This window comes from Bos javanicus, chromosome 4 (genome assembly GCF_032452875.1).
Source record: "Bos javanicus breed banteng chromosome 4, ARS-OSU_banteng_1.0, whole genome shotgun sequence".
Classification (NCBI taxonomy): domain Eukaryota; kingdom Metazoa; phylum Chordata; class Mammalia; order Artiodactyla; family Bovidae; genus Bos; species Bos javanicus.
This window is the reverse complement of record NC_083871.1, coordinates 33845145-33869221: the sequence shown is the minus strand read 5'-3', so window position 1 is coordinate 33869221 and position 24077 is coordinate 33845145. Positions and strand designations below refer to the sequence as shown.

Below are 24077 nucleotides of genomic sequence, written 5' to 3'. Positions count from 1 at the left end.
CAGAACAATTACACCAAAGAAATGCTTGCACTCTTAAGAAAGTTCTAGGACCCACAACATATTTCCCAACCTGGGGATCCAAGAACCCCCAGGGAATTTGACTTCGGAGGCCAGTGGGATTAGATTACAGAGCTTCCACAGCACTGGGGAAACAGATTGTTGGAGGGCACAAAATCTTGTGCGCACCAGGAGAAGGGAGCAGTGTGTCCCCACAAGAGAGTGATAAGATACTTAACTGCCTAGAAAATCAGGACAATTATGTAGGTTTAATTGATGGAAATACTAGTTTAAGATAATCCAATGAATAAACCTGACATCAATACAAAAATGGAGTAGAATGAAGGACTCATTTCCTTAAATTGTGTGTTAAATAACAGATCCAAGAGTAGTGGGGTTTTTTGGTTTTACATTGAGTAGGTTCATGTTCATTGGGAGCTATAAATGTAAACAAATGCATTTCTCATTTTAACGTAAGTACATGTAAGTATTATAAATGTTTTGTACCACATTTCAGGTATTCTTGATTTTACTGAAGTATTGTTTCAGATGCCCCCCAAATGCTGGAAGTGTGCCAAAATGCCATGTCACCAATTAAAAATGGATGTTAAAACTTTTTTCAAGTTCTCACTTAACAGTTGGTAAAACAGTACATATAGTATAACCCATTTTAGAGAAAGAAGGGAAGATCTAAATGGGATGACGGTGTGTGTTTATTTGCCCACAAAATTTGATACTAGATATATTGCTGATACATTTCCCTGATAAACCAAGTGGAAAATGGGTTTTCAATTCAGGTATAGTTTCATGCATAATGAATTACAAAGCACTAAATTACTTACTTTTGTTACCTTACTTTCATAAGTTGATTTATTCACCAGTATTTTTCATTTAGTCTAATAGTCCTACTAAGATACGGATGTATTCTTCATATAAATAACAGCTATCTTGACTCTACCATCGGTAGTGTCTACTCCCTCTACTTAACTTGAAAGCTAAACCTTGTAGACCTGTTTTGCATTACCTTCTATACTTAAAGTTCTCTGTATCTCAGTAGCATTGCCCAGTCAAGTAGTCACTTCTCCATCTTATCCTCTCAGCAGTATTTAACAGTCTACTGACTTAGTGCTTCTTGAATCTCTCTGTTTTCCTCCCATATCCTGGCTGGTCCTTCTCAGTCTTCTTTTCTTGTTTGTGTATTGCTTGACTTTCCAGTAATACTGGGCTATCTTCTCTCTAACTTATCTAGTTGATCTTATCTTTACAGTTTGCATGCCACTAACTCATTTATCATTATATAATTCTTGCCTGTTGAATTACAGCTTCCAACTGGTAACTTGACATCTTTGTTTGGGTGCCTTATATCTTAATTTGTTAGTATTAACAGTAATAAAATACTTAATAAAAGATATTTTAGTGCCCCAAAACTCAGCTATTCAAGCCAGAAGCCTAGGAATCATCTTGAAATAGCTCCTTTCAGCAAATCTCCTTTCTTAATCTCCTTTCAGCAAATCTTGTCAACACTGCCTTCAAAATAAATCCTCTGTCCAGACTCCTTCCTTTCATTTCTGCCACCTATTCTGAATGACTCATTTCTTGGACAATTGCTTGTCTCCTGACTTACTCCCTTATCTGTCCTCCATGTTGCAATCTGAATGATCTTTTTAAAATGTAAATTATGTTTCCCAATTTAAAACAGTCCAAGAATTTGTAAGGCCTTGTGAAATGTGCCCCTGCCTTTTCTTCCAGTCTTAAATTCAGCCACTCTCCCTCTTGCACAAAAACCTCTGCATAGTGGCTTTCTTTTGTACTCCACTCCCACCCGTCCAAGTCAGGTCCCACCTTGAAGACTTGGCTATTAATCTGTTGGCTGGCTTGCAGTCATGCACTTGAAATAGTGAAATGGTATCTCTTCATCTTGCTGTTGAGGCAATGTAAAGTAGTCACTGAGATAAGGTTCAGTGTCTGTAGTATGATAGTATTTCTGTTAAGTATATGTAACAGGCAGGGATGTGTGTGTTAGTCACTCAGTTGTGTTCAACTCTGTAACTCCATGGACTGTAGCCCTCCAGGCTCCTCTGTCTGTGGAATTCTCCAGGCAAGAGTACTAGAGTCAGTTGTCATTTCTTCCTCCAGTATATCTTCCCAACTCAGGAATCAAACCCAGGTCTCATGCATTGCAGGCAGATTTTTTACTGTCTGAACCACCAGGGAAGCCCCAGGGAGGGATATATATATTTTCTTACATAAAGTAACTGGAAGGAGGCATGAGAAATCAACAGCCTTCTTTACCTCCATGAAAGGGATCTAGGTGACTGGGGAACTAGAGTGGAAAGGAGGCTTCACCATTACCTTTGAATTTTGAACCATGTAAATCTGTTACCTAAAAAAGAAAATTAGAGGAGTTTCTTAAATACTAATAAATGCAGACCGTGTAGCTCTAACTACAAGAAGGGGGAAACCCCAGGAAAATGAGTCAAGAGCTTATATTTTGGGGTTTTAAAAAAGTAGCGACTGTCCTAGAGAGTATCTCACACATTGGGAATGTGATATATATTTGTTGATTGAACAGATAAGCTAATTAATTTGTAAAGCAGTGTAGACCCATTTACTCATCTCCAACATGAATTACCAAACTTTTAAAAATGAACCTAGATTCCTGCTTTAAAGCTAGTATACTTTGGGATCACCTCAATTTTGATAATAGAGATTATCAAGAATGATAAAGTTCCTATCTAGCTATTTCAGACTCCCTTTTCCATGCACCATTGTCACTTTTTCTCAGAGTTTTAGATTAACTTGGGTCCTGAGATCACATTCATTAAAATGCTAAGCCAGTAACAAATTTGCACTTATCAAATGAAAAATTGTGCTTTTTTGTTTGTTTTTACTTTGTTGTTTCTTTTTTAATAAAAAAAGAAACTTTGTTGTTTCTTTTTTAACCTGGCAAGGTTACCAGGAGTAGAGTTTACATCTAAATGGTTGGAATATAAATTTGCACATCCTTTCGGTAAAATAGACTGCAGTATGATTTAAGAGTTTATTTTGTCATATTCTTTGATCTAATAACTTTTTAAAGAGTACAGAAAAACCTCAGTTTAATACCTAGCTTGGCTTCCTTCACAGTTTTCAATGCAGGATATAAAAGTGCTTCTATGGTATAGTCTCATAAACGTGTTGAGAGTGAACTATAATTTTGCAAAGTTTATGGATGGTTTTAACTTTTTTTAACATTTCATTTTTCCATCTTCTGGAGTAGGTACAAACCAGATTTTAAGAAGTTTTTAATGGATTCAGAAATGAGAACAACACGAAATATATTAACTGATTGAATGTTTCTCTAGCAGGATCTGTACCTGTTGCACTACAGACTCATTTATGTATACCAGTTCTAATTAGAATACTGCAAAAACGAGAAATTTAATTACTGGTTTTGCATCCCCTTAAACCTAAAATCTTACTGTGTTTTTTAGTTTTTGGTTGATCCTTTGGGGTGAAGATGAGAATCCTATTAAAAAATCCTTTAAAAATCAGTCAATTCAAATTTTGTAAATTTCACATTGCATTGAAAAGTTTGTTTATAATTTACATCTTCTGGCCTGATTGTTTAGGATTTTTTTTTCCCACAAATCCCTAGGCAGAGTTAACAGATAGTGTATGGTTTTTTAATACTTTAAGATGAAATATAGTACTACATATAAAGAGAGGTGCTGACTATTACAAAGAAAAAAATAACAGTTATTGGTAATACTTGTGGTACTGGTGGTTAGTATACACCCTGGATCGAGTTACATGTACCCAGGTCTACAGTTCATAGAACCACTGGTATAGTTCAACTTGTTTTTTCCAAGAAAGCTTGACTGCCTAATGAGGGACAACTTATGTTGAGAAACCACATGTAAACCGACTTAGTAGGCATAGGATCCTATCATTTCTGTTCTTCACTGGAGAATAGTTTTAGAGGCTGATTTCCAAAAGCTCTACTTAAAGAATTCTGGGTTGGTCCTTCTTCTTGTACTTGAGACATCACAGAGGCTAGAAGCAAAATTGTCATCAGCATACTGCTAGCAGACAGTTGTTTGTTCTCAGTAAGTGTTATTGTGTAATGCTATTACTTTTTCAGAGTGTTGCAGAGGTAGGAACATGGGGGAGAAACAATCTGGATAACATGAAAGTGATGCTGGTGGCTAAGGGAAAGCATCTGGATTCTGTGGGAAGGGCTATAGCTGATCCATCTGTTTTCTAGGTAAGCATTCCTTTGTTCTGGGTACCTCACCTCATGATTTGCAAATTTTCGTCATAACTAAATCATGGTCTCCATTTAACTTTAATTTGGAAATGACATCTTTGACATTGTAAAATGAATGATGTCCTTCTAAAACAGTAATTTGTATAGTAAAACTTGAATAAATCACTAGATCTTCACCAAGTAAATGTTAATAGTTCTTAAGTTTTTCTGCCAAGGAAAAATGCACTTGTGTAAGTGGCAATTATATGTATAGACAAATATCTTACATATAGGAACCAAATAAATATTGAATGATTAATTTGAAACACATCAAGGCTTATGTCCTCTGTATTATTTAGTTGGAGGCTTCCCAGATGGCTCAGCTGGTAAAGAATCTGCCTGCAATGCAGGAGACCAGGGATCGATCCCTGAGTCGGGAAGATCCCCTGGAGAAGGGAATGGCAACCCACTCCAATTTTCTTGCCTGGAGAATCCCATGGACAGAGGAGCCTGGCGGGCTGCAGTCCATGGGATCGCAAAGAGTCGGATACAGCTGAGCGACTAATACTAGACTACTAGACTAGACTATGTGGACCAGACCAAAATTGAGTGTTGAGACAAGAACTTCATTGAACATTACCAGGTAAGCCCGAAGACTTCAGTTAGGCCACTGATTACAACTCAGTGCATTTCCACCTATCAGCCATGACATACTGCAATTAAAGCACTGATCATTCAGTTTGTCTAAACAAAAAAAATAAGTATAAAATAATAGGTAAAGACTCAGTTCTCTATTTCAAAAGAAGGCCTAGCTCCATGTCTATTAGGAAAACAGTTTGGTCAATGATAGATATATGTACTTGTTCAATATTATTAAAAAAAGAATTATTTAGTGTTCATATTTTTCAGATAATAATAAGCTTAAATACTTGTAAAAAATGTTTCTCTTAATCTAATTCTTAGATTAAGAGAAAAATTGTGCTGGATCTTCTGCTAAAGAATCAGAAGTTATTAAACATCTGAGTATATCGCAGAGCTGCCAATTAAAGTGGTGAGAGTTCTTGCTCATACGTCAGCTTGGAATAGACTATCTTTCATTGGATGTTATAGAAACAGCTCTTTAAAAAAAAAGTAAATGCTTTAAGTTTTTAATTAATCATTGCATTTTAGATTGTTGCAGATTATTATAACTAATTCTAAGTAATTGGTATAAACTTTTTAAAAACAAATTTTGAAACTTGAACCATCATTGCAATTTCACACAAAGAGTACTGTAGGCAGATATATTTGGAGAGGGCTATTTTATGTTCATATATGGAAATAATTTTTTTAAACCTTAATCTGAAACCTATTCTTTTACAGATTTGAGTATGAGCACAGTTGAAGAGGATTCTGACACAGTGACAGTAGAAACTGTGGACTCTGTGACTTTGACTCGGGACACAGACGGGAACCTTATTCTTCATTGCCCTCATAATGGTAGGAAAACCTGCAGACATATAAATCTTTTTGGATTTCTGGATTTCATGTCACCTTTAAACCTTATTACTCAGACAGTTTAGTCTAGAACAGTAGAAAAGGAGGTTATTTCTTAGATAACCTTAATTCATGTTTATATTTTTAAAGTATACTTTGTATATTTTTTTAATATACCATAAATTTCGATCTTTATGAATCTTACAGCTATTTTATAAGTAGAATTTGTTGAATCTCTAATGATGGATTAACTATAATACACTTCCTCTTTGACACCATTTGATACCAGCAGTATATATAGTACATTAGAAAATGTAGAAATAATCCTGCCAATGAACATAGAAGAATTTTTTTTTGTCTAGAGCCTGTGTTAGAGAATTTTACATGACTGAATAGGACTTAATATCATCTGTAATGAACTAAAATTCAGTTGACTTGAGGCTTGTGGTTTTGTTATTTCTCTACCTGTTCCGTATTTATATTTATTTTTGCTTTTTAAGTTTATCCTTGTTCAGCGTAGGTTCTGTGTTCTTTTTCACTTAGTACTTAATCCCTGAGTTATTTCATTCAAATCTGTGGTTTTAATTTCTGCATAGCTACTACAGTGATTTAAACCTCTCTTTATTCTGAATTCTGTTTCTCATAGGCACCTTAAATTTCACATGCCTCTTATGTTTCAGGTCCCCTTTCCTTTGTTCAGGTTCTCATTTCTCACCTGAGTAGCCTTTTAGCCTATCTCTAACCTCTAATTTATCCTTCAAACTGCTGGTGATTGTGGTCATGATTCAATAGTACATGAAAGCTTTTTTTTAAAAAATAAGCTTCCCGGGATTTTTAGAATATAATTCAGGTTCTTTAATTTGGCACATAGGCCTCCCATCATCTCAGCTTTCTTTCCAGCTTCATTTCCTGCCACATTTCATATATCTGTGTTCCAGCAGTTCACAACTGTTATTTTCCTAACTTCCTGTAAGCTTTTCATACCTCAGTATCACTCCACATATTAATCCTACTGCCAGTGATAATCATTTTCCCCTGGCTTCTGTTTCTTTTTGAAATTCAAGACACCTTTTCTAGAAACCGTCCTTAACCTCCAGAAATTAAATGCTTCTCTGCTCATATAACAGCCTCTTCATTCCACCTTCATCGTTCTTATTAAACTATTTTGAAATTATATTAATCTCCACTGTACTACGAGCTCCTTGACAGTCAGGGTGTCTCTCATTGTTCTGCTTCTTGAACTTGAGAGGCAGTTCGAGAAGCAGAACTTCTGATGGTAGGTATTCAGTAAATATTTGTGAGTAATTAAATAACCAGTCTTTATCTTTATGTGTGAAATAATTTGGAAAGCCAGGTAATCACAGCACAAAAGTGTGGTGTTTTAGAAAGTGCCACCTTGGTTCCTGGTTCCTTGTCATAAGAAGTGGAACTGAGGTAGGCGTGTTAAGGGCAGTGAGTCTCATTGCACAGCTGTCTTTTTCTGACTTAGCAAATTAATAAGAGTATTTTACATTCATTACTTGTGGAAGATTTTGTTTCCTCCTTTTTGATTTGAAGATTTCTGAGATTTTTTGTTCTTGTTTTATTTCATTAGAAGCTGATGAAATAGACTCAGAAGATAGTACTGAACCTCCACATAAAAGGCTTTGCCTGTCTTCTGAGGATGATCAAAGTATTGATGATTCCACTCCTTGCATATCCGTTGTTGCACTTCCACGTAAGTCACTGTATTAACATAGAGCTTCCCTTCTGAATCAGAATTCACATTGCAAGAGATTAAACTGCATTTCAGTTTAACCCATCAGTTGGACCCATTATTTTTCTCCTCGTTTAATCAAAAAACCTCCTTTAATCGGCTCTTAATGAGTGCTTATTTATGTGCCAGGCATGGCTCTACATACTTTTGCTATATTGCCAAGTTTAATCTCTCAAGCTTTTATTTTAATTGACCCCCCCATCTAAGAGTCTTTTTAGACATTTTTTTCATAATCATGCTCTCCCACATGAAATTATAATTTCAGTATCATTGTTGTTTTGTTTTTAATGTACTATGTGTATGTATTTATGTCCTTGCTTTCTTAATAAAGAGAGTAAGGTTTTTTCATCTCCTCTCCTAAGAAGCATATTCACCCTCATTGAGAAGGCTTTCTCTAGAGGAGGTATTTTTATCCTTATGTTATAAATGAGAAAACTAAGGTACGGAGAGGTTAATAACTTGTCTAAGGTCTTACCCAGGCATTCTGGTTCTTGTAGTTTATGTTCTTTTTATGAGTTATATGGATAAATGGAAAGTAGAAGCCTGATAAGTTTATTCTAAGAAAGTTCTTAAAATGTTTATATTCCAAGATCATTTAGAATACACTGGATTCTAAGCAGGTGTAGTATTTTGGATGAAATACTGTTAGTGAAAGACTACAGCACATCAACTGTAATGTTAGAGTATATTTCTCATTAGTTTAGAAAAGAATATGGAATCTGTTGAACCGTGGTGGCCCTCCAAGGCTGGAGTAGATATCTCAGTCCCCGATAATGAGGCCCAGGGCTATTGGTGACGCACTCTGCACAGAGGAGGGTATTGCCATATCCAAGAACTTCCAGGGGAAGAGAACTAAGACTGGGTTTTCATTGTCAAAAATCATGTCTTCATAAGCAGATATTAATTGCTTATTAAACTGAGCAGAAAAGTATCATATTAATTGTAGTCACCATGCTGAACATTACATCCCCAAGATATAAAATAAATTTAATTAAGTCAGAATTTTTGCATGATTATCTTGATGTAAATTTTGACCTGTTACTTGATTTGGTTAGAGTGCCTTGAATGTGATTGTAGGTTTGATCTGCACTTGATATTTTGTTCTATTTTATGGAGTAAGACTAAATCCTTCACACACTCGTTCACTTACCTGGATAAGATAATATGAATGTGTTGACATGAAAGGCCATGAACTGTTTGATGTTGGGTCATAGCATCACTGTGTGAAGAGGACAGTCTGGAGCCTAATTTATAGTAAGACTGAATTTATGAGGAGTGGCTTTAAGTTCCCTGGACTTGTAAGAACTTTGTTGATAAAAATCAACTTAGGAAAGTTTTTACGTTTAAAAAAGTCCCAAAAGCATGAAGTCCTATATCCATCACCATCTGGGACCAGTTAAATGGGCAAGTCATTTATGCTGGACTTCATGAAGATGAATATTAATTTTAAAATTTTAACTTTAATTTTAATATTGAGGTTTTCTTTAGATACTTTATAAAACTGATTAACATTTATCTGTCTGAGCCTTAAAAGTTCTCTTAACTCTCGTGTTAATCAGTGTAGATCACTTGCTGCTACTTTTTGCATTCATTTGCACACGTTTACTCCATTACCTATTCATCGTTAAAACTCTTGGAGTTTCTCTGGTAGCTCAGTGGTAATATGCCTGCCAATGCAGGAGACACGGGCTTGATCTCTGGTCCAGGAAGATCCCACATACCATGGAGCATCTAAGCCTGTGCACCACAACTACTGAACCCCCATGCCACCAACTGCTAAAGCCTGTGTACCCTAGAGTCTGTGCTCCCCAACAGGAGAAACCACTGCAATAAGAAGCCTGCACACCACAACTAGAGAAAAGCCCTGAGCAGCAATGAAGTCCCATCTCAGCCATACATGAATAAATAAAACTATTTAAAAATACAACTCCTTGGAGAAGGAAATGGCAACCCACTCCAGTATTCTTGCCTGGAGAATCCCATGGGCAGAGGAGCCTGGTGGGTTACAGTCCACGGGGTCACAGAGTCAGACACGACTGAGTGACTTCACTTTCACTTCATGCTAGTAAATGTAAAATAATACATCATCGTAGTTTTATTTGCATTTCTCTAATGACTAATGATGCTGACCATACTTCAAGTGCTTATTGACCATTTTTATGTATCTCTTATTAAGTGTTTGATTCTTTCATTGACTGTTTAGAAAGCCATGTTATTTGACTTATTAAATTGTAAGAGTTCTTTATATATTAAATTGGTCAAAAAGTTAAAAAAATAAAATAAAAATACAACTCTTGTGATTATTCATTTAGATGATCGTTGGAGTTACTTACGCCTCTGATTCCTTTTGTTCTTCACGCTGCATTACTTGTCATTCCCATACCACTCTTGCTATTGTACATATAACTGGAGTCTGTTTGTATCCTACTTCAGACTTTGTTTTCCTGCCACTAATTCCTATCTTTGCAGTTTACTTTCTCTAATACTTCTGCAGTCCTTTGCCCCAGTGGGACCCATTAACCTTAGCACTTGGCAGTTATTTCTTCTTTACTCGTTTTCTTGTTTCCTTCACCCAGTTTCAGTTTTTATGGTAAATCATTATAATCTCTGTCTTGCATTTACCCTGAGATCCTTTTTTCTTTCCCTCACCTCACCTTTCTTTGATGAAACCACAACCCTGGTTCAATTTGTCTGCCTATTTATGACTATACCAGTATAGTTAATTGAAAGGGATTGGAGGAAAAAAGCACAAGTAAGCTGACTGCTCTCGCTTTAAATTTATGATCGTTACATGGGTTCCTTATGTTGCATCCCAGTCATACCATACTTATCTGGTATTCTTTCTCCCACTCTAAGATGACTGTTTCATACATTCTGAAACCTCCAATATTTCTTCTACATTTTTAACTCTTAACTGATACCCTTGCTTCCTACTTTACTGAGAAATTTAAGTGGCCAGAAAATAGTTTCTGTAAGTTTCCACTACTACTAATGTATTTACAAACCAACTTGTATCTATGTCCATGTGGTCTTGTATTTTCACCCAGCTAAGGCCAACCCTTCAATATACCAAATCCCATCCCTTTTGCCTACCTAAAGACATAGTTGCAGGAATTCTCTCCTTTCTCTTCTGAATCAACAGTTTTTTTTTTGTTGTCTTCTGGATCATTCCCATCAGCATTACAAAAATACTATAGTTTCTTCTTTAAAATAAAATGTCCTGTTAGCTCACTTTGGGCTCCCATTCAGTTTCTCTACTTCCCTTTAGAACAGAAGTACCTTGAAAGAATTGCCTATACTTGCCTCCATTTCTAATTCCTTTGTTCCATAAGCCTACTCCAATCAGTCTCTCAGCTTTTAATGCTACACTATAAATGCTGTCTCCAGAGACTTTCTTTTTTCTTCTTTTTTTTTTTAAGTTTTTTTTCCAGAGACTTTCTTGTTGCTAAATCCAGTGGTGATTTTTTTTTTTTAGTCTTTGTCTTACTTGATCTCCCCACATTTTTTATCACTCCTGTCTGAGACTTCTTGTCACTTGGCTTCCAGGAAATGCATTTCTCTAGTTTTCTCTCTGTCCATTTCTTCTTAGTCTCTTATGCTGACATGTCCACATCTCCCCAGCCTCTAAATGAGGAGTACCCAGGATTCAGTCTTAATTGCTTTTGTTTTCTGTTTTTACTCTCTAGAATTCATGCTTTTAAATCCCCCGAGTTATTCCAGGCCATACCTCTCTTAACTCCAAATGTTGAGTGGGTTTAAACATCTAGTATGTTTAAAACTGAGCTACATTTTTAAACTTGCTTCTTTCTAAACCCTTCCCCCCATTTCATTATTGGTAGGTACATTGTTCCAGTACCTCAGGTAAAAAACTTTTTTTTTAATTCCATTCTTGACATTTTATTTTCTTTCTTATTTGGTTTATCTGCATGCCCTTTTGGCTCTACCATCAAAATATATCTGCAATTTGAACTACTTATCACCCTCACTTGCCTTCACTCTAGTCCAAGTCACCAACACCTCTTACCTAGTAATAGATTATTGGCTTAGTTTCTTCACTCATCTCCTTCCAGCTAGGGCTGCCCTTCAGGCTATTTTCCCCTTAGCAGCCAGGGAGATCCTGTTAAAGAAAAACTCAGTTTATATCACTCCTCTGCTCTAAATCTTACTATGGTCACCTTAGTGGAAGAGAATTAAAGCCAAAGTCTTCATTTACAGTGGCCTTCGAATCCCAAACAATATCTTGTTTGGTCTACTCTGGCCACACTGTCTTTGCTGTTCCAGCAGGCACTCAGAACCTTTTTGCACTTGGCTTTCCATCTGCCTTAAGTGCTATCTCTCAAGATAGCTTCATGACTAGCCCTTTTCCTTGCTTTGTTCCAAATTCTGGTTACTTTTCCTGGCATCCTATTTAAAATTTCAAACACTTGGCCCTACTACCAATACATTTCCCATACTTCATTTTTTCTCCTTAACACTTTTCCAACATAATACTGTGTTAATTTTGTCTTCCCCCTAGACTCCAAGTGCCTTGAAGGCAGAATTTTGGGGTTTTTTCATTTATTGTTGTCTCCATTGCCCAGAACAGTACCTCGCATGTATTAGGTGCGCTGCTGCTGCTGCTGCTGCTAAGTCACTTCAGTCGTGTCCGACTCTGTGCAACCCCATAGACAACAGCCCACCAGGCTCCCCTGTCCCTGGGATTCTCCAGGCAAGAACACTGGAGTGGGTTGCCATTTCCTTCTCCAGTGCAGGAAAGTGAAGTGAAAGTGAAGTCGCTCAGTTGTGTCCAACTCTTTGTGACCCCATGGACTCCAGCCCACCAGGCTCCTCCGTCCATGGGATTTCCCAGGCAAGAATACTGGAGTGGGGTGCCATCGCCTTCTCCGTAGGTGCACAATGGATACTTGTTAAGCAAATATATTTGTATGTGTATCACATATACTTAGGTGTGTGGATGTATTGGTGAGGAATATGTTAAGAAATTAGATGATCACATCCTAGTTCTTTGGGTATATTTTTTAATAATTAGGACCTGCTTTTATTACTCTGGAGATGAACTGTTCTTTTTCTTGAAGTTTCAGAAAATGATCAGAGCTTTGAGGTGACCATGACTGCAACCACAGAGGTGGCAGATGATGAGATTACTGAGGGAACTGTGACACAGATCCAGGTATAGTAAGTCTTTGTACGGCTGCAAGAAGATTATCCTTTGTACATAACCTTAGGTGATAAAATGATGAGAATAGATTCTGTCTGACAGTATGCATGAGTGCTACGTCTCTTCATTCACATCTGACTGCAATTCCATAGACTGTAACCTGCCAGGCTTTCTGTCCATGGGATTCTGCAGGCAAGAATACTGGAGTAGGTTGCCATGCCCTCCTCCAGGGGATCTTCCCGAGCCAGGGATTGAACCAGTCTCTTATGCCTCCGGCGTTGTCTGGTGAGTTCTTTTCCTCTAGCTCCACCTGGGAAGCCCTGAGTCTGAAAAAGTAGCAATCACAGGATGGAAGTAAGACCCCACATATATGAGTCTCAGAATTGTAAGCAACGATAGAATTTTAAAGCTGATTCCTGAGTTATCTACTTCACGCTGACTGCGGTCTGAGGAAATGGCGAACCAGGTTATCAAGTGCAAGGCTGCAGTTGCCTGGAAGGCTGGGAAGCCTCTTTCAGAAATTTAAAAAAAAAAAAAAAAAAGCTGATTCCTTATAGAGTGGTTCACATCTGTTGAACTAATGCATATGCATTCTTTATCTCCCTAGAGTGATCTCTTTTGAGCTGTTAAATAACTTTAAATTTTACCTACCAGTTATTTGAGATATTGATTGGGATATAAAACTTTTTAAAATAAGCTTTACCCAGCAGTTATCTGTAGTGACTGATTTAGAAAGATTCCATGTGTTCTTTGCCCTAATGTGAATGAAAGCTGGTCATCTCAAATACATTTTAACTATAACAGTGGTAGTCATATTTCCTTTTGATAACCTGTACAACTAGATAGATTTTACCGTGTGTTGAGGTTAAATAATTAGCCTGTTTTCCTATATGAACTTCTTTAATTGTCTCGTTTATTTCTGCCAAAAGTAGTCATCATTCTTAGCTCTCTTCAGTGGCCAGCAGCTTAAATCTATTTTACTTGTAAGTTTATTTCTGGCTGATTGTTCTTTTGCTCTGTCTCTTCATTTAATAAAATACTTTTTTAGCAGACAGTAGAGACATTGTACCATTATTTTTCTTATGTGAAGCATCATAATGACCCTTCTTCATTACGAAGTAGGTACAAGTTGATACATATCAGGGACTAAGGATGTTTCAGGAGGATGTACTGTGAATTGCAGTGAGGAGCTTGAGAGCAGTTCCAGAATAACAGGATTTCCAGAGAAGTAATATGCTTCAGACATGCTCTAATATGCTTCAGACGTCTTTGAGGCAAGCTGGGGAATTTGGACAGAAATTTCTCTAAATCCTCAGAAACAAGAGGGCACATTCTTTCTTCAAAATGGATCTTGCAGGACTTCCTGGTGGCCCAGTGGTTAAGAATCCACCTGCCAGTGCTGTAAACATGGGTTCCATCACTGGTCAAGGAAGATCCCACATGCAGTGGAACAGATAAGCCATTGCACCACAACTGCTGAGCCTGTGCTCTAGAGCCTGTGCTCTGCAACAGGAGAAGCCACTGCAATAAGAAGCCTGTGCACTGCAACTGGAGAGCCAAAAAGAAATAAAAAATTTTAAAAACAGTTCTTGTCAAATATATTTGTAGTGTTGTCTCACTTCCATTTTTAGCATGTTGAAAATAACTATATACATATGTCTCATTTGGTTTACAGCCTAGTTATTATCAGACTGATCAGTAGCAATGCACACAAGTTTTAGGGTTGTTTTGTTTAGATTATTTCTGAAGAGTTAATGAGTTACAATCTAATACTAACCTCTTGGTTTGTTATTACCATTAATTTCTAATGTTTTTTTAAATAACATTACGTTGGGAGTGAAAGCACAGTTTAAAGTTCAGAAATAGTGTGCTTTTTTGCTGTGCCCTTTGTGGCAAACTAGGTGTAGTTATTGGACCTAGTTTAGCAGCTAATGCCCCCTTGTCCCATTCCAGTGGTGGGACTAGCTTGGAAAACAATTAGGAACTAAAATAAACTTCCCATGTATGTAGTACATTGTGGTTGCAAGAGGCATTTAGTGAGTGAAATATTTATTTTCAGATTTTTAAACCTGTATATATGATAATTAAGAAACCCAACAACCAGTTCACAAAGCCTTCATTTAGAAAAAGCAACAGCAAGTTAAACAAAGCCTGAGTAACTTGAAAAGATTTATATATAAAGTAGGAAAGTGGCTGCTGCTAAGTTGCTTCAGCCATGTCCAACACTATACACTATAGCCAACCAGGCTCTTCTGTCCATGGGATTTTCCAGGCAAGAATACTGGAGTAGGTTGCCATGCCCTCCCCCTAGGGATCGTCCCAACCCAGGGATTGAACCCAAGTCTCATGTCTCCTGCATTGGCAGGTGAGTTCTTTACCACTAGTGCAACCTGGAAAGTTCTAAAGTAGTGAGAAACGGGTAAAATACCAAAAAACTTAATCACTATCTGTAAACTAAGTATAGATAGATAGCCTCTTAGGTACCTAAGTCTCCTGATATACTCAATTTGATTGACAATGTTGAATATTACTGCTAGAATTTAGTAGTTATTTACTTCATTTGATGATTTTTGTCATGTTTAACATTACATGGTTTAAGTAATGTGTAAGTCTTCAGGAAATTTTGCACCATAAGGCATTAAGTATTTACCCAAAGACAGTAATTAATCACGAAATGTTTATTCCTGAGATTCACAGAGTGGGCTTTGCTATATATATTTAGACTCACTTTGGGAAATGGTGATTTTATTCTTTCAACAAACTAGTTAATGTAAGAGAAAATCATCTCAGAAGATTTTTCTACATTTCTTAAAAGTATTGTACATATCAAGATCTTTTGATAGCGCTCCATATTGTCCTTGATAAGTAACTCCTATATTAAATCTTACAGAATTGTGATCCTCAGAATATAAGAGGCCTTGGATATTGTCTGACTAGTCTGTTTAACTTCTCAGCTTTATAAAGTTCTCTTAACCTTTAAAAGAAAAATCTAAAGTATATGACACATAAATGCCGGGTTATAAACCTTTTCTTGTCTGTTTGAGTGATATCTAGCTTTTGTCTTTGGTTGTTTTTTTTTTTTTTTTTTTTTGTAAAGAAAACCACTTTAATAAATACAAAATATTACCACCAGGTATACAAATAGTAGGTAACAATAGGCATGGCTTTTCTCCTCACTGTGCCTTGATTCTTCATTGACAGCTTCTCTCTTTTCTAAGTGAGATGTTTCATTTCCTCTTGAAAATAGAAATCCAGTTTCTGCCTACTCAAGAAACAGTCAATCTTTGTTAGGACCTATCTCCAGAAAGTGACATAGCTTAGTAGTTGATCCAGGCCAAAGACCCAGCTGGGTTGAGTGGTCATTAGGCCTATACTGCTGCTGCTGCTAAGTCGCTTCAGTTGTGTCCGACTCTGTGCAACCCCATAGACGGCAGCCCACCAGGCTCCCCCATCCCTGGGATTCTCCAGGCAAGAACACTGGAGTGGGTCTAGGCCTATGACTCTCCTCTTACCCTGGTCTGCATATAACAGGCTCTCCTTACCTGATACGGTAGCACTGTTGCTATATCTTCCTCACTTATACCATAGCTCTCTCTAGCCCACAGCCAAGTCTTTTAAAAACAGCTTTGTTCCTGCAGAATTTTCTAGATTAGATATGTCCTTAATTACTGATAGCTGCATAAATACACTGAAAGCCACTGAATTGTATACTTTAAAGGGTGAATTTTATGATGTGACTTGTATCTTAATAAAGTTTATTTAACTATATTTCTCAATACAGGCTATTTTATTGCAATAATAATAAAATTAGTACCATATGGTTCTTTGAAAAGAAGATACTATTAGGAGGGTAGGTATCAGCTCTAAATACCTACCCTCCTAAATGTAAAAAGTTGTCAGTAAACAATACGCAGACTACAATTTTGCAATAACATCTTTTGAATTAGCCTGTTAATCTTTTAGATTGATCAACAGGTTACATTACAGATGACCATGTATTAATATTTGGGCAGCAAACTACCTGTGAGAACATGAATAATCATGACACTCGATCCCAGCGTTTCCATTATTTAGTGGCAGCAGTAGTTTAGTCGCTAAGTCACGTCCAGCTCTTGCAACTGCATGGGCTACAGCCCTCCAGGTTCCTGTGTCAGTGGGATTCTCCAGGCAAGAATACTGCAGTGGGTTGCCATTTCCTTCTCCATGTTTTATACATATAAATATTCAAATGGCTTTTTTTCTTGTTGAAGATAATTTTGTTTTCATGCTGTCTTTAAAGCAAGAAAATGTTTGTCTTTCTATGAATTCAGTGTAGTTTATTATATCTAAAACAAATGAATTTCATGTTACTAGAAATTCATTTGTTTTAGATACAGCAGAGTTTTATAATGCTTAGCATTACAAAGATGAATCAGGTTGGGTGTTAAATCAAGCTGCCACTTTTTTTTTTTTTTTTTGCCTTTTGAAGATTCTACAGAATGAGCAACTAGATGAAATATCTCCCTTGGGTAATGAGGAGGTTTCAGCAGTTAGCCAAGCATGGTTTACAACTAAAGAAGATAAGGATTCTCTAACTAACAAAGGTAAGATATACTGAATTTCAGTGGCCAGTGGCAAAAGTGAGTGTCAAAAAAAGCTTGTAGTCATAAGGATCCTAATTTGGGCCTTCATAATTATGGTTGAATAGTTACAGTAATTTGAACCTAATTGAATTAAATTTGGCTCTGAATAGGACTGGGGAACCAATATTCATTTTACAATAATTGATCACTTGTCCCATATGAAGTAGGTTATAAACAAATGCACAGTGTTACTGTTTAAGTCAATACAGTTATTGCTTATGGGAGAAGGAAGTCAAACCTTTTCAAAGTTCTACTACTAACTTTGACCTGATAAGTTGTTTAGAGGTTTAAAGTAAGTGTTTATAGTGCTACCGCACTTGTAAGGATTACTAGGAAGCTACTTCAAGAAAGTGGGGGTTGTGTATATGCCACTCTGAAGTAAGGAAAGGAAACAAAAAATAAGTAAATAGATTGTTTTCAACCCCGGTACAGTAACTACTCATTAAGAATGAATTACTCACTCGGTATTCCAATGTTATGTTTACCTTGTCCTAGAATCTTTTATATGTATTTTTTTTCCCATAAAACTTATTTTTCACTGCAGAAATTTTTCAGAAAGTTTTGAGTGTGATTTGGCTTTCACACTTTCTGTAAGTCCTATCCTGCTGAAAGGGTAAGAGATGTAATTAAGACAAAGTATTTTTTATGACTCTTTTACTTACTACCCCTGTTTACTAGGGTCATTTGTATTCTTTCTTAAAAACCAGGGGTCACAGAAGCAACTTTACATAGGGATTTTTCAGATTTCAGATGAATAAGACATTAAATTAGCTATATTCTTTTCTTCTCAAGAATAACATTATCAATAGCATTACTTGTTTTCTTTTAAAGGACATAAATGGAAGCAGGGGATGTGGTCCAAGGAAGAAATTGATATTTTGATGAACAATATTGAACGCTATTTGAAGGTATCTTATGGCATATTTTTTGTTTCACGAATTTTTTGATTGCCAGTTGCAAAAATACCAAAGTAGCACATTTCAGTAATTATGTAATGGAGAATTGGCTAACATGTTGTATCTTAATAATTTCAGTTGTATTATAGTATATTTATACATTTTGAATTCTCAGTTTAAAATAGCTTTATTGCTTTAGGTAACACCCCAAAGTTAAGACAGAATTTTAATAGCCTCTCAGAATCTTAAAGCTCTATCTTTTCAAGCAGCCTATAAATTAGAGTTTAAGTTTATGCTGTGTAAAGCCTAAGAGATGCGTTTTCTTTGAATTTATGACATTGCACTAGTCCTTTCCCTTAAAAAATATTAGTTAATTTTCATATTCAGTCTTATGTCCTGTTTCATATTCAGGCTTAGTCATCCTCTTCATTAAAAGACTGATGAAAACAACTTTTAAAGCACTAGAGATAGAAATTGCCTTAATATATAGTGTTGGCCTTTCAAATGCCAACAGTCCATGTGGTAATTCTGAAAACATGTGAAGAATGATACAAGGCTTTGTTTGTACCATGTGAGGGATAACATATTGTGAATTATGCATGAGAACAGAGAAGGAGAAGCTTATTCTTAGGGTTAGGACAGGTACAGAAAATATTTACAAGAGTAAGGATTTGAGCTGAGTTTCAAAGAAAGGGGTAAGACTTAGGAGTAGAGTAGGGCAGAGTACATCATGAGAAATGCTGGGCTGGAGGAAGCACAAGCTGGAATCAGGACTGCCGGGAGAAATATCAATAACCTCAGATATACAGATGACACCACCCTTAGAGCAGAAAGTGAAGAAAAGTGAAAAAGTGATGAAAGTGAAAGAGGAAAGTGAAAAAGTTGGCTTAAAGCTCAACATTCAGAAAACAAGATCATGGCATCCGGTCTCATCACTTCATGGCAAATAGATGGAGAAACAGTGTCAGACTTTATTTTGGGGGGCTCCAAAATCACTGCAGATGGTGACTGCAGCCATGAAATTAAAAGACGCTTGCTCCTTGGAAGGAAAGTTATGGCCAACCTAGACAGCATATTAGAAAGCAGAGACATTATTTTGCCAACAAAGGTCCATCTTAGTCAAGGCTGTGGTTTTTCCAGTAGTCATGTATGGATGTGAGAGTTGAACTAAAAAGAAAGCTGAGTGCTGAAGAATTGATACTTTTCAACTGTGGTGTTAGAGAAGACTTTTGAGAGTCCCTTGGACTGCAAGAAGATCCAACCAGTCCATCCTAAAGGAGATCAGTCCTAAGTATTCATTGGAAGGACTGATGTTGAAGGTGAAACTCCAATACTTTGGCCACCTGATGCGAAGAGCTGATTCATTGGAAAAGACCCTGATGCTGGGAGGGATTGAGGGCAGGAGAAGGGGACGACAGAGGATGAGATGGCTGGATGGCATCACCAACTCAATGGACATGAGTTTGAGTACAAACTCCAGGAGTTGGTGATAGACAGGGAGGTCTGGCGTGCTGCAGTCCATGGGGTTGCAAAGAGTCGGACACGACTGTGGGACTGAACTGAACTGAGGGCTGGAGGGAACATTATGAGTTAATGATGTGTGTTGAGGATTTAGAGTTCAAACCCAGAGTACATTAACATAACCCCTTTAACCTGAACCGAAGACAATTGGCTGCTAGAACTTGAGCTTTGAAGTTTAATTATTCTCCTATTATTTGATAGTTTATGTGTAATTTTTCACTATTTTAAATACATTGCTGCCTAGTACATCCACATTCTTAAGCTTAATTTTAAGCTACACTCCTTCCAAACTACACTTTATAAATTATAAAGAGAAAAAGGAAGATCCTTCCCACCAAGCTAATTAATTGTTTTAAGAGAAACAGAACTTCAGTGACTATTGAAGTATATCCAAAAGTGTATTAAAAGTTGTCCACTGATCACACACACTTTAGTTAAAATTGGGGAAATGCTACAGGTTTAATAACCAGTTGGTAAAAAAAAAAAAAACCACTGAATTTGGGAAATAAAGAAGCTGATTTCTTATGTAAGAAATCAGAGTAGATGATTTCCAAGGACTCTTCCAACTTGATGGTTAAAGGGCAGCTTTATGGTTAAGACCTTTTAGATGACCATTTCATTTGACCAGGTTGTGAGTAGTAAAAACTTTAAACTACAGTAGTTGAAATAGAATTGGCAAAGAAAAGACAGATAAGCAAGTAGTCTTCTGAGGAAGCCTGGTGACTGAATATTGGCTAAGAAAGCAAGTGAGGAGATGGAATAATTTAAGAGTTTTTTTTATTTTAATTGAGGATGTTTATGAGGAGGATGATAGAATTTTCAGAAGTAAGAAATGTCTAAAAAAGATACACTGATCTTAGGAAGAGATAATTTGTTTGATTTTGATTTTTGACTATGATTTTTATGTGGTGCTCTTGCAAGAACATTATGGAGCTGTTTTTAAAGCAATTAATTAGATGTCATATATCTATATTTTGGGTAAAAAGATAAGATACTGTCACAAGGAACTGAGAAAAAGAAAAGTCTTTTCATCTCTCTGTATTATCATCCTGCATCACAGTGCCTTACATCTAGGTACTTGTTGTAAATATTTAGGTTTACTTGTTTCCAGACTTGAAATTGAATAAAATAATTTTGAAAAAGATTCTAAAATTTAGAAACTTTTTACTGTAAAGTTTAATACAGTCAAAAGAGTATACATAATGCATTTCAGTGTTATTTTACCTGTTTTAAAATTTACATCAGTAGGTTTATTCTCTGGGTATTCTGTAACTGGCTTCTTTTGTTCAGTATTGTGATTTTTGAGATTCGTCCCCTATTGGGTTTTTTTTTTAATTGAAACCTGTGTTTCATCATGTGAATATATAAGTTATCCATTCCACAGTTAATGGTCATTTGGGTTCTTTTTAGTTTTTTTCTGTTAATTTGTTTAATAGGGTGGGTGTAAAAGGTATTTATTATGGGTTTAAATTGTGTTTATCTGATTATGTATTGTTATATGCTTGTTGGCCATTTGTGTTTCCTCTGAAATTCCTATTTGTGTCTTTTATCAGTTTTTTCTATGGGGTTGTTCATCTTTATAATTTTCTTGATGTCTTATCATATGCTGGATACTAATGTTTTTTTGGTTGTGTTACAGATATCTTGTCCCAAGTTAGTGACCTGTCTTTTCATTCTCTCTAGGTATCATTTGATGAAAAAATATTCATTTCAGTGTCAAAATTATCATCTTTTTACTTTTGTGTTTTTGTGTGCTTTTTCAAGAAATCCTCCTCTGTTTCAGGGGCATAAAGATATTCTCATATAGTTTTGCCTTTCATGTTGTTTTTTTTTTACTGTGGTTATGAGATAGAGTTTCAGTGTTACTGCGTTGTGGTTGTTTTTGCTTTCTTTGTGTATAGATGACACTTGTTCCAGCATTATTAGGGAATGTCTGTCCTTTCCCAGTCTACAGTACCCATTCTGTCTTAACTCAAACTTACAAAGATGTGTTTCTAGCTTTTCTAATTTGTTCCTAGGTTCTGTTTGATACCTAGACCAGTACAGCACTGTCTCAGAAGCCTTAGTATCTATCTGATGAGGCAGGTCTCTTCGTCAGTGTCTTGGCTGTTCTTGGCCATTTGCTCTCCCATTATAAATTTAGATTCAGCTTGCAAAGAATGAAAAACTGTTGTAATTTTTATTGGGATTACATTGAATCTGAATCAGTTTAATAGGAATTAACACTTTTTTTTAATATTCTGACTTCATATTGAAGAACATTTTATAGCTCTCTCTATTAGTTGGGCTTCCCTGATAGCTCAGTTGGTAAAGAATCCACTGGCAATGCAGGAGACCCCAGTTTGATTCCTGGGTCGGGAAGATCCACTGGAGAAGGGATAGGCTCTTCAGCTGGTAGAGAATCTGCTTGCAGTACAGGAGACCTGGGTTCGATCCCTGAGTTGGGAAGATCCCTTTTAGAAGAGAAAGGCTACTATGCACTCCAATATTCTGGCCTGGAGAATTCAGTCCATGGCGTCAAAAAGAGTCAGATACAACATTGAATCTGAATCAGTTTGAAAGGAAGTAACACCTTTTTAATATTCTGCCTGCCTACTGAAGAGCATTTTATAGCTCTTTGTTTTAGTTAGTTCCTCTTTAATTTCACTTAATAGTTTTATGTTTCCTTCATAAAGGAATTGCATAATTTACTAAGATTTAGTCCTAATTTTGATGCTATTATTAGTGAACAGTTTTAAAGATTTTTATCAGCTTTGTCTAGAAATACAAATGACTTTGTTAATTTTGTAACCAGCATTCTTGCAAGTATTCTTAAATAATTTTTTCATGGATTTTTGGGTTTCTACGTGTATAACATCTGTAAATGATTCTTTTCTAATCTTTATGCTTTTTGTAAAAGTGGGGTGTAGTTGGTGTACAATATTATATAAGTTTCAGGTATACATAGCGATTTATAATATTTAAGGGTTATACTCCATTTGTGATTATTACAGTCTTTATGCTTTTTGAATGTTAGATTTTATGATTGCTCTTTCCATACGTGTTGAGATTTTACTTCTTTCCCTATAAGTCTACTTGTGTAATTAATTACTACTTTTTGTGACATTAATACAAACTCATTCCTAGAGTAAGCTTACTTTTTGCATTGAGTATTAACCTTTTTATATATTACTGGGTTCAGTGTGCTAAAAGATTTTGAGGATTCAGGTGATATATTTTGATGATTGAACTTGGCCTGAAAAATCTTTTCTGAAATTCTCCCTGTCTGGTTTTGCTTTTAAGATTATGCCAGTCTAATAAAATGAGTCTAATAAAAAACTATCCTTTTTATATATAGGATAGTTTAAAATCAGAATTATGTTTCTCCTAATTGTATAGTAGGATTTACTTGTGAAGTCATCTTGGCCTACTGTTTTCATTGTGGGAAAATTATTAATAACTGGTTAAATTTTCTTCATGGTCTGTGCTTATTAGATTTTCTTTCTCTTCCTGAGTCAGTTGGTAAGTTGACTTTTTCTAGAAATTTATAAATTTTATGTAAGTTTTCAGATTTATTGCCATAAAATTTTCATGAGGTTCAATCTCTAGGCTCTAGGCTCTTTTTTTTAAGGTTTGTTGTTAAGTTTATCTTTTTTTGTCTTTTATTTAGTCTTGTGCATCTTTTCAAAGAAACAGTTTTTAGCATTGCTTATCTTTTCTATTTTTGATTATATTAATTTTGTTCTTAAGACTTCTTCCTTTTCTACTTTATTTAGATATAATTTTTTATAATTTTAAAAGTGGTTTGCAGGACTTTATTGAATTATATACAACTTATTTTTGGAGTATTTAAGTATCATTATTTCTTATTTGACTTAATAAATTAGCAGTGTTATTTTTCTGAATGCCATTGGTTTTAATATTTAAAAAATCTTTTAAAAAGTATAGTATATCCATATGTATTCTATCAGAAATCCCTAAATCAAAGAAATGTACCCACTTAGGCACGCGGAATAAAAGATGCTACAGAAATCATCTTTGAGATGTCAAAAGACGAAAGAAAAGATTTCTACAGGACTATAGCATGGGGTCTGAACCGGCCTTTGTTTGCAGTTTATAGAAGAGTGCTTCGCATGTATGATGACAGAAACCATGTGGGAAAGTATGAAAACTTGTAATACTGCATGTTTTCATGTAACTTAGATGGGAAATATTTAAGGAACTATCATTTTTTAACTAAAATTATGATCAAAGCCTAATTGGAGACAGTTACAAATTACTATTGAGCGATGGGTTAGTATTTTTATTCTTCAAGTACATGTTGTAAATATGGTGAAATCTCATTACAATAAGAATGTAATTTCTCTTGTAGAAATTAGAATCTGAAATACCTTATATAGGTTTGATTTGAGACTTAGCTCAGTTAATATTAAGACATCAAAAT

The 24077-nt window shown here is 35.8% G+C and overlaps 1 protein-coding gene and 1 long non-coding RNA gene across 9 annotated transcripts in view; both read left to right on the top strand.

Moving 5' to 3' along the window:
- Positions 1–24077, top strand: part of DMTF1 (cyclin D binding myb like transcription factor 1) — a 49520-nt gene that overhangs the window by 6138 nt on the left and 19305 nt on the right. For 5 of the 8 annotated variants that reach the window (XM_061413747.1, XM_061413744.1, XM_061413751.1 and 2 more), the window contains 7 exons: positions 4121–4243; positions 5588–5704; positions 7296–7418; positions 12533–12627; positions 17084–17198; positions 18069–18145; positions 23638–23795. In XM_061413747.1, coding sequence (XP_061269731.1) covers positions 5596–5704; positions 7296–7418; positions 12533–12627; positions 17084–17198; positions 18069–18145; positions 23638–23795 — 677 coding nt within the window. In that variant the 5' untranslated portion in view covers positions 4121–4243; positions 5588–5595. Of the gene's footprint in view, positions 1–4120; positions 4244–4639; positions 4869–5157; positions 5277–5587; positions 5705–7295; positions 7419–12532; positions 12628–17083; positions 17199–18068; positions 18146–23637; positions 23796–24077 lie in introns of those variants that run through there. The other 3 variants (XM_061413748.1, XM_061413749.1, XM_061413750.1) reach the window with 3 other exon arrangements.
- On the top strand, positions 12634–15706 carry LOC133245966 (uncharacterized). The gene is made up of 2 exons (XR_009735830.1): positions 12634–12900; positions 13973–15706. It is a non-coding gene; the product is annotated as an uncharacterized LOC133245966 (long non-coding RNA).